A 14,022-nucleotide genomic window follows, 5' to 3' on the forward strand; every position below is an offset into this window, starting at 1 on the left:
CGTGGCCACCTGGATAGGATTTAAGGAGCGCCGTTCCACCCATGAGGGTGTTTGTCAACGTGGTACCAGGTGTCATTGAAGTGCCAGGTGTGTCCGATGCTCAGAGCACCAGGGGACCCAGAGGTTTCCATAGCTCCAGAGATTACCGCAGAGGACCAGGGTTGATCCAGGGGACAAGCCGAGGCCAGGACCCAACCGAGAGAAGACCAGGTGGAGGGAGCACATGTTGGGCTGCCACTCGTTATCCCCTGTTTTAATAAATGCCTCTGAAGGGCTAAAAACGTTTCTGGTTGCCGTGTCCTCCCTGTTTTTGCTGCGGCCATTTGAGCCAGGCCGTAACACTGCTGTAACAAGTATTTGGATCAAAAGCTTTCTGCTGTGATAAACTTTGAATGGAGAATTAGGTTTCTCCATCCTGAATTTGTTCGAACTATTTCTAAACGATTTCTACTTGAGTAAAAATATGAAGAAGTAATGTTACTCTCCCCGCCTCCACTCAGCACAATGGACCCAGCATGAACTTAACAATCGAGTTTAAACCAGGAAGGGCAGCTTTCTGACAGCAAAGTTGCTCAACCTTAGAATTCATACAGGAAGCAGAAAAGAAGAAGACATACAGCAGGAAGGGAACGATAAAAGAAATGGCGAGCTCCTTTTAAGATCTTCCTTATTCTTGTTTAATATAAACAGTGTCTAGCTTTAAATATTTGGAACAACTTACAATTTATGAATGTCCTGTTTTTAAATTGGACATTCATGCTTCACATAAAAACCTGCTTGTTTAGGTTGCAACATGTAGTAGAAATTGATTAAAAAGAGGAAGCAAAGTGAAATTAGTTGCACATCAATGACCAAAGTATCTAAATTGTCGCTGCCAACTGTGGCTGCATTTCATTATGTTAGCGAAAAACAAATAAAGAACACCAAGTGTGCCAAACTGATAAAAAACAGAAAGTAACTATTTAATGTAACAGTTTGTTCAGTAGATGTTCAGTAAATGAGTTTGATGAGTTAGAATACCCCAGTAATTGGGGTATTTAAGAAGGGGGTTTAAGAGATGTGATAGGGAGAACTCAATGTCAGAAAACCATGGAATGAGACGTTTATGGATCGGCCAGTTAACAGTTAGAAAAATGCACCAAAAGTGAGCTGGCCCTACAGGTATGCTCCATAACCAGTCCAACCCTGGCTGCATAGATACAAAGCTCCTCTGAACAAAGTGGCTTCCTGAAGTTTGAATGCATATTTTAAAGAACTAAAATGTCTAAAGTCTTCAACCAGCCTCACAGCTCTTCAAACACCAGCCTGATAATGTGTTGTAGACTGATTGATTTCTGATAAAAGCTATGCATATTTTGCTCAGATAAAAACTGGATCCTCTCAGTAGTGTTCTTAGATCTATAATGACTGGTCACATGAATCTCTGGATGCTAGTTCTACCCACTCTCAGTTACATTGTCAGTGATCAGTTCATTTAAATTTGATCTTAATACCTGGTGAAGGATATATGTGTTCTAATACTCATATAAAACAATACAGGAAGATCAGTGTAGTCTGGATGTTTGGTGCTGATTATTTTGAAATGTGTTACAAACATGCTGTCATTCTGTTTGTTTCCAGGAAATTTATTATTAAAACCTACTAAGTTCCTTATTTTCGGACACAACCTTGTTTTACATTCTTCGTGTTGCTCTGGTTCAGCTGTGGATCCTACCAGTAGTCATTTTGATGATTTCTGAAAAGAAATGAAAGCGTAAGCAAGGTATATTTTGCACAGAATACCTGAACACAAACCAAAGAAAGAAAAAAGAACAATACTGTTTGTTTTCCTAACGACGTAAGAACCGAACCTGTGGCTTGGAAAGATTTCTTGTTTTTTTCACACATTAATTGTGGTACCACTTTTTTATATAGTGGATATGTCACACTACCCTAGGTGTCATTAATCAGAGCAGTATAACCTGTGAAAAATAAAATAAAAGAAAATAAGTTTTATGCTACTCGTGTACTTGTCCAGGTAACAGGGAGCTGGCGCCCCCGTGTGTTGTCCAGATACTTTTCACAAGCTGTTTCCAGCAAATCAAAAATAGTCATGGATGAAGAAGAATGGGGTGTGGGGGAGACTTGGATTGTTTAAACTGCTGACTTCTTTTAACTAAAGCAATTTTTACTCATGGTGTAAATGGGCTAATACAGATTCACCTTAGCTTACATGCTGTGTTTGGGATGTACAACAACAACAATAATAATAATAATAATAATAATATAGCTAAGTCTGCGCTTAGTTAAAGTCAACTGATTTAGTCTGGACCCTGGGTTGATACTGTTGTGTTATGGGACCCCACTTAACCAGCATCACTTAATCAGCATCACTTTATCTATCTATCTATCTATCTATCTATCTATCTATCTATCTATCTATCTATCTATCTATCTATCTATCTATCTATCTATCTATCTATCTATCTATCAGTGATGGTAATGCAGAGCAGATTTCCTATTATGATGTCATCAGCAGGTTTGCATTACAAGAGGCCAGAAAAGTAAGCTATAGTAGGTAATTTTGTTCAGAAACACTTTTTGTTATACTAGGTAAATGGTCCTTCCATCCTGAGAGGAGTCAATACATTATTTATCCAGATAAGAGACTTAAAAAGGAACAGACCTATAAAACTCAGAGGATTGGTCCTGACCACAACCCCATTTCTGTCCCTCAAGATCCAGGGGTATCACTTTATCTATTGTTTGTCCCACATGCCAATTATTGTGACGTGCTCTCTTAATGCCAATGTGCGTGCACATTCCTGGCCAGTTTCAGCTTGCAGGCTTCACATGCACACTTCTAGTGTTTATTGTATCCAGTTAGCCTCGGTGTTGGCCGTTCATTGTAGCTCCGTTGCTCTCACCGTATACTTTGAAAACGGTTAGGAGTCGCAAGAAGCAAACTCTCTTACAAGTTTATGAGAAGAAGAGGAAGGCCTCAGAAGAAAGAAATAAGACCAGAGTGGATATGTGAGATTTTTTTCACGCGATTCCCCTGAGGATCGAAAGAGAAGGTAACATGGTCCTGCGAATTCGCTGTTACTCAAAAAGAGAAATGGAATTTTCTTACTTACATTCATCCAAAAAATTGCACTCTTACCTTTAATCCAGAATAATGAAATTTGAGTTTAGTTGGCTTTTTAAAATAATACTATTAAGCAGAGGTGTTCAACTTGGGAGTTGAGAGGTAATGCAGAGAGATCACAAGATTTAGTCCCAAACCCGCCCCCCAACACTGGCCTCACCCCTGCCCCGACCCGCAGCTCCAACCCAAGGCTTGCAAATCCACTCTGTTAGATACTCTGACAGATAAAGAACAGAATAATCTTCTCATGTTTTGTATGTTTTTAACTTTTTTTAACCTTTTCTTGTTTTAATGTACAGCATTACATTTTACCAGGGATGTGTAGACTTTTTACATCCCTTGCGTCGTTACTGCCATCAGGTGCGATGACAGAACCTTGCCAACACTGATTTAAGCACAGTAACAGCAGTAGAAATGTGAGTACAACTATCCAACACAAAGTGTCAAACCAGTTTGCTGTCGCGAGTGCCAGTCATCGGATAACATCAGCGGGACAGAAGTCAAGGCCTCACATTATGTGGCGGATCGTTCTTTATTATGTCAGAGTGGTTTATGTGGCAAAATTAGTTTTTTGTTTTTGATTAACATTAGTTTCTTCTTATTTCACATGAGTTTAAAGTGACTTCAAAGGAAATCCTGGCCAACAAAATAGCCATCCCCTTGCAAAACAACGACAAACCCCCGTTGGATCTACTTAAAGAACAGCTACAACAGGGAATAAACACTAGTTTTATGAGCACTTTATGAAACACTGTTTGCAATTAAACGTTTGTCTTTAATTTTGTTTTGTTACAAAAGAAGAATAAAATGTACATAAATGTATTATTTATAAGAATTTAGACTATATCTGTTAAAAAAATCGTTTAATATTTTATAGAAATGGTCTTCAACCATTTTTGTTTGACTTTTTGTTCTCTTGTACATAGTTTCTTAGTTTCTTTGATCTTAATTTTTTTTTTGATAGTTTTAGTTAAGTTTCGTCAGCCTAGTTAAAGAGTTGTTCATTGAAATATGTTCAACTTAAATTATTCATTTTCACTTTTTTTTCATTTCTAGAGAAGTTGCCACAAATGTATTACATATATGTGCAGAGTTTGCTGTTTGGGAATGCCAGAGCTCGACACCTCTTTCATCTATTGTCCTAATATCATTAGACTTAGACTTAGACAAACTTTATTGTTATTTTGTATGCACAGAGTGCATACAGAACAAAGTTTTGTTTGCATACAGCTTTAGAATTTCAGTGAATTGCAGTGGATTTCAGAATAAAGTAACTTTTCAGGATAGTTTCAGGATAAAGTGCAGCAGTGATTTCACATTACAGCAATTGAAATGTAAACAATGCAGGACTCATGTGGTACAGAGTCCAGTTTTAGCTTCAGCAGTTCAACAGTCTGATGGCAGCAGGGAAAACGTTTTTACAGAACCTGGTGGACCTGCAGCGAATGCTGCGGAACCTCTTCCCAGAAGAGAGCCCAGAAAGCCAAATTGGGCCAATATTATTATTATTACAATATAAGCCCAATATAACAATATAACGTATTGCCCTGTTAGGTTATTTGATAATAAATAACCTATCATTTAATTGCACAACAATCCCACAGTTGAGAAAAACAAACAAATGAAGAGAAATGTAAGATATAATTTGGAACTCCAGTAGTTCTTAGTGGCAAATACAGTATAACTGAACTGAAGTCTAATGCAAAGCACAATAATATTTTAGTATTTGGTACAAATATTTCAAACTAATTATATTGACCTACAACACCACTATCTCAGATTATTGAAAGAGAAAGATCAGAGTTACGCTGGATCCTTTGTTGAAACAGAGCCACGTATTGTATTCTGAAAAACCTCAGAGACAATCAGACCAGAGTTTAGATTTCTACACTTTTTTTTAGCCTTTCTGTCTTAACTTAATGGTTAATTATTTTCTCACGATGGCCGCTAATCCTGCAAATTTACCACTCACCGAAAAACCTCACTGAAAATTATAGAACTCCTTTTACGGTGCAGAGTTTGACGTCAGAAAAATAGAGGATTAAAACGCTGAAATCATACGCAATACTTCAATGTAACCTTTCCCCAAAGGTTTAAACTCTTTAACTGGTGATGTTTTGTAATGTCCGCTGTGTTTAAAGAGGGAAGCTGCCATCTACGCCCCTCATCTCAGTCACCCGAGCTGCTCCTGCAGACATGCGTAACCAGGCAACAGCAAACAAACCGGCTGGATGACTCCAAAGGAGAGTTGTTGTTCTGCCTAAAGCTGCTCAAATTGTCCTGTTGGTCGACTTTCATCTAACTGAACCGTCAGAAAATGAGCTCAGAAATTATTGTGTCTCGGCCGTATTATGACACCAGAGCTGCAGCTCAGGGAGTCCAGAAGAAAAGTCCTCTGCTGGAGCAGGATGTCCCACAGCCGTCTTCAGGCTCAGCCACCGCCGGTTACCGCTCTGCCAAATATACCCCAGGTGAATGGTTCTCCAACTACCACAACATCCTTGAGCAAGCCGGTACCAACCGCCACGAAGCCCAGAACATACAGCGGGAGTCCAGAACTTTGAACCAGGACACAGAGGCTGCTGCTTTAAAGACCCAGGCAGAGGGAACACGTCTTCTGGGAGAGAGACTCCAAGACATCCATTACATGAAGTCTGAGCTGCAGCGGCACATCGAGCACCTTCAGGCCGACACAGAGTTGCTGCTGATGCTGAGGAAGCGTCTGGAGAAAGCGCTGGATGCCAGTGAGACTCCTTATGCCATCGCCACCGATAATTTGACCTGCAGAGGAAGAAGGCTGGTGGGAGAGCTGGTCAGAGACACTGTGGAGGAGGAGCTGCTGAAGGTCAGCGCTGTAGTCCTACGTTGCTGCACAGCAGCTTGGATTTGTCTTTGTTTAAAGAGCCAACATTTGATCAGTTTATGCAGTTCAGAATTATGAAATGAATATATTAAATTTTATATGATATATAAGTTTTAAAGCTATATAACTCAGATTGAACCTACACTAAGAGCAACATTAGCTGTAACTCATGCAGCATGGAAATGTGAAAAGGTATCTATTGTTTTCTTTCTTAAATAAATAATTTCTACTTTTCATAAAAATACTGAAAGCGTTTTAATATAACTTAGTTATTTCTTTATTCTTATTATATTTTAATAGTACAGGGTGGCGCAGGTGTAGAGTATGTTTGGAGACCTCAGTCCAGTCGATGTGGCCGCCCCGGGTTTTAGTCCCGGCCTGTGGACCGTTGCCTCATCCCTATCAAATAGAGGCCTACATACATATACTGTATATATATATATATATATATATATATATATATATATACATATATATTGATTTGGTTGATTGCACTGGCCGAACATACCCCTTGGGAAGCTTAAAGTGTGTTAAAGTGTGTAAAGTGTGCAAAATAGACTTTATGGTCTGCTAAGACTAGTACCGAGTTACAAAAGTCCAATATCACTTTCTTTTTTGAATGATAGGAATAATATAAATTACTGTGTTCTTCACATTTTCTACTTTTTAACAATTTAGAGTGAGTATAATTAGGTTGCAAATCTTCACATGATGAATCTAACCATAAGCCAACCAGAGCAGGCTGAACATGCTGTAGCTCTGTCTGTTTTGCAGGAGGTGGATTTGATCGTTAGCGTCCAGGCTCTTCTGAAGAAAACTGCAGCTCAGGTTGTCGCTCAGATCAAGTGAGTGAAAACTGGCAACTGGCTCCCTCACGAACAACCCTCGCCTGTTTAAAGCTTCTCACTTTAGGGGAGCACGTGCTCATGGATTTATGGTTTCTGTGTCTCAGGAGGAACAGAGATGCCCAGCAATCGCTGGAGATGGACTGGTCTGATAAGTGTCAGGCCTACGGCTTTGATGACACCAGTGGAAGACACAGTAACAGGAGTCCTAGATACACAGCAGCACCCCAGCTCCGCCACAATGCAGGAGCAGTGAGTCTGACTCTGTGGAAATATCAAAGCTGTCTCCATCTTTTACCCACAAGGTTCATTCTGGTCTACTGCAGGGTTTCTACCCCCTCATCTTGGACAAAGTTTACCCAAGATAACCTGTCCAAGGCCCTGCAGGAGGAACATGCCACCAACAGCCTCAGGTCAGAGCCACACTGGTTCATATCTCTCCCAGAGATTAACCACCGACTGGTGGAAACATAGTGGCTGTGTTTGTGTGTGTCAGGATGCTTGTGGAGCAAATGTTGGAGGACACAACTGAGGACCTGAGAGTCCAATGCTCCAACGTGGACCAGGCCTTCAGCCTGCATTGTGAAGACCTCATTGAGGCCAAGACCCAGCTGGAGATGAAGCTAGCTCAGGTAGACATGCTGACCCACAGACAGACAGCCCGACTGATGAACTGTGACTCACTGGCTTATTGTTCTTGCAGACTTTGGAGCAAATTGGGTCCCAGGAGAGGAACATTGAGGCTCTCGAGCAGGCCATCCACGACAAAGAGGCTCCACTGAGAGTGGTTCAATCCAGACTTTACCTTCGCTCTCTCAGACCAAACATGGAGCTCTGCAGGGATCAGCCCCAGCTCAGGTAGAACCAGACAAACAGCAAAAACGTCTGTATCTCTTTCCTCTGTCTCCATGCTTTCATTTATGGTCTGTGTCTGCAGTTTGGAACGAGAGGTGAGGCAGATTGACGCCACCTTGGAGTCTCTGAAGCAGAAGCTAAGCGAAGCCAGAAGCTCCCTGTCCCATCTGGAGGAGTCACGGATGGCTCTTCAGAAAGACATAAACTGTAAAACCCACTCGCTGTTCATTGACAGGGAAAAGTGCATGACTCAGCGTAAACGATACCCAACTATCTCAGTGCTGTCAGGATACTGAACAATTCTGTGTTCAAATTGGGATTGTTGTGCTTTTTGCCGCGTGTTGCTGTGATCATAGGAGTGAAGAACAACATTCAGTCCTCCAGAAGAGATGTTTTCCTTCACATGAATCATCCTTTTACTGTTCTTGCTTCAACTCTGTGTTTAATGAGCTGCTGAAATAACACAAGAAGTCTTAATCAAAGCACCGTTGGGTTAATTTAGCATGTTTCAATCAACATTAATAAATAAAACGGTACATTTTGTTTTTATTCAGCAGCGAATTGTGTTAGATTTGTCAAAAATACTTTAATTCCTAGTATTAAAAAGAACGGTTGGCAGGAAAGAAATGACTGGAGATATAGGCAACTGTATTACACCAAAACCACTTGAATAATCAGGAACTGTTTTTGTTTAGGAATTCTTCTTATAAAACTATGCAGAGAATAAAAACTGTTTCATTCACTTTGAAGTAGGTACATGATTTTACCTGAATGCACCAAAATGTGCAACACAGCACTCTCTTCAGACGGGCTCCCACCGATCCAGTAACGGTGTGTTGTCATAAATCAAATGCTATGCTGCATTCTAGGCTCGCTGAATGCTACAGGCGGCTGGATATGGATTCTAGCTGATTTTTCTTTTTGAGACTTCATTTCATGTGTGTAATTCTCTTCAGTGTAGAGTGACCGCCTTAACTTATTGCAGTACAGTCCACATGTCTTCATAGGTGCTGCTACACTGCCATTGTACAGACTGCAGCAACCAATTAGACCCTCAGGGCTCCGTCTAGGAGAGCAACTAACGTCCCTGCAGACCCCACACATCCTGTACGCAAACTTTTTAGACTTTAGCTTTCTGATCTGTGCTACAGAGCGCCATGGCCACCACAGAGACAGTTTCTCCCCCCAGGCAGTCACTCTGATGAACACTTGCCTGTTAAAGTATCCATATTGATAAAATGTGTATTTGACCAATCCAACCATGTCTTCCTCTTTTGTAAAAACACACACACACACACACATATATATATATATATATATATATATATATATATATATATATATATATATATATATATATATATATATATATATGTGTGTGTGTATGTATGTATATATACACACACACATACATCTTTACAAGAATTATCTTTTATTTCTACTTATATATTTAGACAGTACTTAAATTGTCTTCATTGAAAGCAAAGTGGAACTAAAGTTAAATTTCTTGTGTTTGTGCACAAAGCTGATTCTGATTCAAATGTGGAACTTATCTTGGTCCACAACATAAACAGATATTGAATATAAAAGCGACAACTGGGTCAAATGTTTAAGGAACTATATGCTTTTGATACAACTTCCACTATCAATAAATCCCAGCTCCAGAAAACCTTATGAAAACTGTTTGGCAAATCTTGCACTCCACTAGAGGGAGCTCTCTAGCTTCAATGTGTCTGCTCTTCCTAGACTCCAGCTTATTTTGATTTCCAGAAGCAGCATTAAAGTATGAAGTACCATCTAAATTTAAAGGTAAATATCACTGTAAGATGCGACACAAAATTTTATAAATATCTGACCACAATGATGTGTGTGTTTTACACACACATTATGGTATTAATCAGTGCATTGACTGCTACTTAATTTTGCTGATCTGCAGTTGGTGCTGCAAAATATCAAAAATAAGAAATTTAAGTCTGCCCCGTAATATTCAACTCATTAACATACTGGATCTGGATCTGAAGTAGGATCTTCTTTTTTCCAAGAGGTCGGAGTCATTTGTCTCTATTAGGAAGATTTTGCTGCCTGCAAGTTAGGATGTGCCACGACTGAGGATGTTATGAAACCCAGCTCCATGCGCACATGGAGTTGTCATCGGGTTTCTGCTAAGCACATCTTACGACACCCTCCAACTGTGAGCACAATGAATTGCCATAGATGTGTGTGTTGGTTTGTAAGTGATTAAAGAAGTTTTACTCTGACTAAGTATGGCTTGATGACAATGTTGAATTATGCAAATAAATGAATAAAATGCAAAATCGTCAGTGTTTTATAATTCATTTTGGCTCACATGTTGTACATCTCCAACATGTGACCGGCCTGCAGGTGGTTGGTGCAAAGCTTCATGCATATGCAAATAAGATGTCGCTGGGATGCTCTAATTATTGTACAATCATGTATATAAAAATAACACAAACCAGTTTATTTTATTTGTAGGTCTTGTATTTTATAGATTCTATGGTTGATTTCCTTTTCCCAGAATTTCATTTAAAGGGCAGTCTGCTACAGAAAGAAGAAACGTGACCACAGCACCAAGATGAGAGGGACAGAACTGCTTAAATGAATAAAAATGGGAGGGATGGATGAAGTTGCAAGATCTGAGGGAGTGACAGAAAAAGTAAGAGGGAGGGAAAAGAGAAGAACAGAGAGACAAGCAGGACCAAAGTCCCAGTTTCCTCTCCCTTCTTTCTCCCAGAGACTCCAGGGTGAGATCAACAGATAGGTGAGTTCCACCTTAGCACTTTGCTCTTTATTTTATTTTCCTCTCCTTCTCTCAGAATTTATTTTTAGGGTAATTTATTTCAACAACTCTTGTAATATTTTTATAGCTTTACTAATTTCCACCAGTTCTGGTGCAATAGCTTATAATGGCTGTTAATTGAACTTGCCCTTCATCTTACCAACTTCATATCAAACCTTATTTGAGCAGTTTTTACCCGTAGTGTTGGGAAAAATCATGCAAAGCAATATATAATTTACAATTAAAGGGATGGATTTAATCAGCTGTGTTTTAGTGTGTCACTAATCCTTTTTTTTTCAGTTTTCCTCTTAGTTGAAGGGATTAGAGGTAGATGATAATCTAACTCATCATTTTTAATTGACCAAAGCATTTCTCTGCAATCCAAACGTTATTTTTATGTGTGAGAAAAATTTTTATGACCACGTTTATTTGCTTTTGTGTCTGTTGGCTAAATGCAAGCAGCTAAACTTGAGGGTTTGTGGGAAGCCAGAGTTTCCGCTGGCTGGATGAAGAGACTACTTTTAGCTTTGGTTATTACACCCTAGACCCTGACTGATTCACGCTGCCTCTAAAGCCTCTTATTGTCCTTTAAATGACCAATCTTAAAAAAAAAAACATTTCAAATGCACAATCCATAAATCTTTCAACTTACTGGGGAGTATCCCATTAACATTTTAAGAAAAGTTTCTAATTATACGTTTGAAGGGTGTGGAATGTGAGCTCCATGTCTGCGTATGATTTTTGTGGTAACATATACATATTTATTTGGGTTCTTCAGCTTTTCATACAACATTTCCATCACCCCTCCTTCACTCCTCATTCTGCCGCTCTGTCTCTACAGCAAGCATGCTGTCCCTCAGCACCCTGTCCATCCTCCTCGTCCTGCTTCTCCTCCACCCCCCACAGCTGTCTGCACAGGATGTGCAGATACGTCTTGCAGGGGAAGGTCGACGAAATGCAAACGAGGGACGTGTGGAGGTGTTCTACAATGGAGCGTGGGGCACGGTGTGCGACGATGAGGTGGATATCAAGCTTGCCAATGTGCTGTGCAGGCAGCTGGGCTTCCAGCGCAGCTTCACCTGGGCACACAGTGCCAAGTTTGGTCAAGGACAAGGTAGGGATACTGGCAAATAGATTGCTCCTTTGTAAATAACCTTTTTATGTTTTTCACTTAATAAGCACATATTTAAATGAGTTTTATTAATTTGTACAAGGCAAAGTGAGGCAAATTTGTGAGGTAGATGGAAAAACGACGCATGGTCTTCAGGATTTTTACAAGTGTGAATCTGAAACGTGTGGCACGTATTTGGATTCAGCCACCACCTTTCACAGCAAGCTTTTTGTGCCGTCACCATTCATGCGAGAAACACTTGTCCACTTTTGTGTGAGCATCAAAGGCTTACCTCAGATTCCCAATTGGATTTAATTCTTTACTTTGACTTGGCCATTCTAAAACACAAACACGCTTTGATCTAAACCCTGGTCTACTCTAAGTTATTTTGCATTTCTGACTTCCATATGTATCCACTGAAGAAAACATCCCTCTCATATTATCACATTATGATTTTGCCACCACCCTGTTTCAAAGGACAGAGGCTTTTTTCATGATGGTGTGCACCGGATTTCCCCCACACAGCTTTTAGCTTGTAAGCCAAGACGTTCAATTTTGGTCTCAACCTAACAGAGCACCATCTTCTGCATATTTCCTGTGTCCCCTTCATGGCTTGTGGTGAACTCTATTCAGGATTTCCTTCATTCATCAATGACTTCTCCCCAGAACTTGTCTTGTCAACAGATTCTCCCACCCGATCATTGGATCTTTGCTGCTCCTCCAGAGCCATGAGCCTTTTAGCTGCTTCTCTGATTAATGCTCTCTTTTCCTGGCCTGTCAATTTAGATAGGCATAAATGAAGTCTATTTATAAAGCACTTTTCAGTAACAAGATAATTCAAAGAGCTGTGCATGAACAGAAAAGCATTACAGAGGGAAATATTACATAGGAAAAGAAAAACATTACAGTAACAAAGGAATAAGTAAATCTTTGAAGAAACATATAGAAAGCATAAAATCACAGTACTTAATTGTTTCTATTCATAATAAGAAATAAGTTAAGGTATATACTTGGGGGTTTCTAATCTAAAGTAATTTTGTCCAACTTTTCTAAAGCTACAAGTAAAATGACATCGTTTGTATCATTGTTTCACTGGAACAAGCTTCATCACTAACATTTTAAAGCTTAATTGTTTATATTCACATATTACCAAAATAAAAACATTACATTAAGCTAAGTAAATCCTTGACTAGACTTCTTTAGTTTCACTGGAACAAGCTAAAATTCAAAGCTTAATTATTTCTATTCATACATTAACAGAATCCTTAAAGCCACAACTTAAGGCCTCTGATCTGACCTTTCTGAACTACAGCTAAAATAGGAGGCAAGCAACTGCAGGGGGGGGGGGGAGTACAGCAACGGGCGATGTGTGTGCCTGTGGTTTAGTGTAATCAATTGTGTGTGTGTGTGTGTGTGTGTGTGTGTGTGTGTGTGTGTGTGTGTGTGTGTGTTAGTCTGTGAACTGTGGCAGATAGCCTGATAATGTTTGATAGTGATGATGTTATCAGGCAGTTCAGTAGTGCTCTGTTCCAGGTCACAGATGTCACAGAGCGTCTTGTTTGCCTCCAGGAAAAATTAAGATTGTTTGCTTTTCAAGGCCGACACGGGGAGGCCAGATTCTGATAATAGCATTTATTTTCGAGCAAGCAGACCCTTGTTCTTTGTTTTTTTTGTTTTTTTTTTTGTGTGCCTTTGGTGATTCCAAAACAGTCAAATTAGTGGTCATTCTGTCAAGGCCCAGCTTCCAACTTTCTCCAAGATCATTTTCATCCTGCCAGCAAGTTCAGGAACCGCAGCTGGCCCGCAGTTCTGCTTGTACAGCATTTCAGTCAGAGTGTTGGAAGCGAGCACATCCCTCACAAAGGTCACGCAGCTTTGGGCCGATGTTTTACAAATTTCTTGATACTCCAAGTAACCACCAGCTCCAACAAGCAGAAATCCTGTTACCATAAATACAATTTTTTATGTATTTTCCACATCCTCGACCAACAAAATGGACAGACACATGATCCTCCCCCCAGGAGTTCACCGTGTGTCCAGCAGCAAATGTCCCGCCAGGGCACAGGGGCTATCCTTCATACAGTCTCCTCATTGAGAACATTTGATCAATTGTGTTGAGAGTCCAGCTGACCAGATCCATAGTTTACAATTTGGAGGACATGTAAAAAGAGGCTCCATAAAGATTGACAGAAGCAGAAGCAGGGAAGATATGCGAGAGGGAGATGGGAAAGTAGAGGAGAAAGAAAAGTGTCCACCTTCACTGAGAGTGGGACGAGATAGTAATAGAAAGCCTATCTAAACTCAAATTAAAGGTTCTGGAAACCACAAGTTGTTTTTCATGCAGTTTATGTAAATCACATAATATCCCAAGAAAATGTATTAATTTTCCATGGGTATGACAGTTTTTTTTTAATTAATGATAAC

At 39.9% G+C, this 14,022-nt stretch overlaps 2 protein-coding genes across 2 annotated transcripts in view; both read left to right on the top strand.

Moving 5' to 3' along the window:
• The first annotated feature begins 5,206 nt into the window (after positions 1 to 5,206).
• tekt4 (tektin 4) lies at positions 5,207 to 8,935 on the top strand. The gene is given in 8 exon segments (XM_012855573.3): positions 5,207 to 5,972; positions 6,765 to 6,835; positions 6,943 to 7,042; positions 7,044 to 7,087; positions 7,162 to 7,248; positions 7,332 to 7,467; positions 7,539 to 7,693; positions 7,773 to 8,935. Coding segments are annotated over 8 exon segments (1,335 nt in total). The 5' UTR covers positions 5,207 to 5,444; the 3' UTR covers positions 7,987 to 8,935.
• Positions 8,936 to 10,364: 1,429 nt separating this feature from the next.
• Positions 10,365 to 14,022, top strand: part of LOC105920058 (lysyl oxidase homolog 4) — a 30,598-nt gene continuing 26,940 nt past the window's right edge. Inside the window, exons 1-2 of the mRNA XM_036134828.1 lie at positions 10,365 to 10,469; positions 11,329 to 11,601. Coding sequence (XP_035990721.1) covers positions 11,334 to 11,601 — 268 coding nt within the window. The 5' untranslated portion in view covers positions 10,365 to 10,469; positions 11,329 to 11,333. The remainder of the gene's footprint in view (positions 10,470 to 11,328; positions 11,602 to 14,022) is intronic.

Source organism: Fundulus heteroclitus, unplaced genomic scaffold (assembly GCF_011125445.2).
Source record: "Fundulus heteroclitus isolate FHET01 unplaced genomic scaffold, MU-UCD_Fhet_4.1 scaffold_92, whole genome shotgun sequence".
Lineage (NCBI taxonomy): Eukaryota > Metazoa > Chordata > Actinopteri > Cyprinodontiformes > Fundulidae > Fundulus > Fundulus heteroclitus.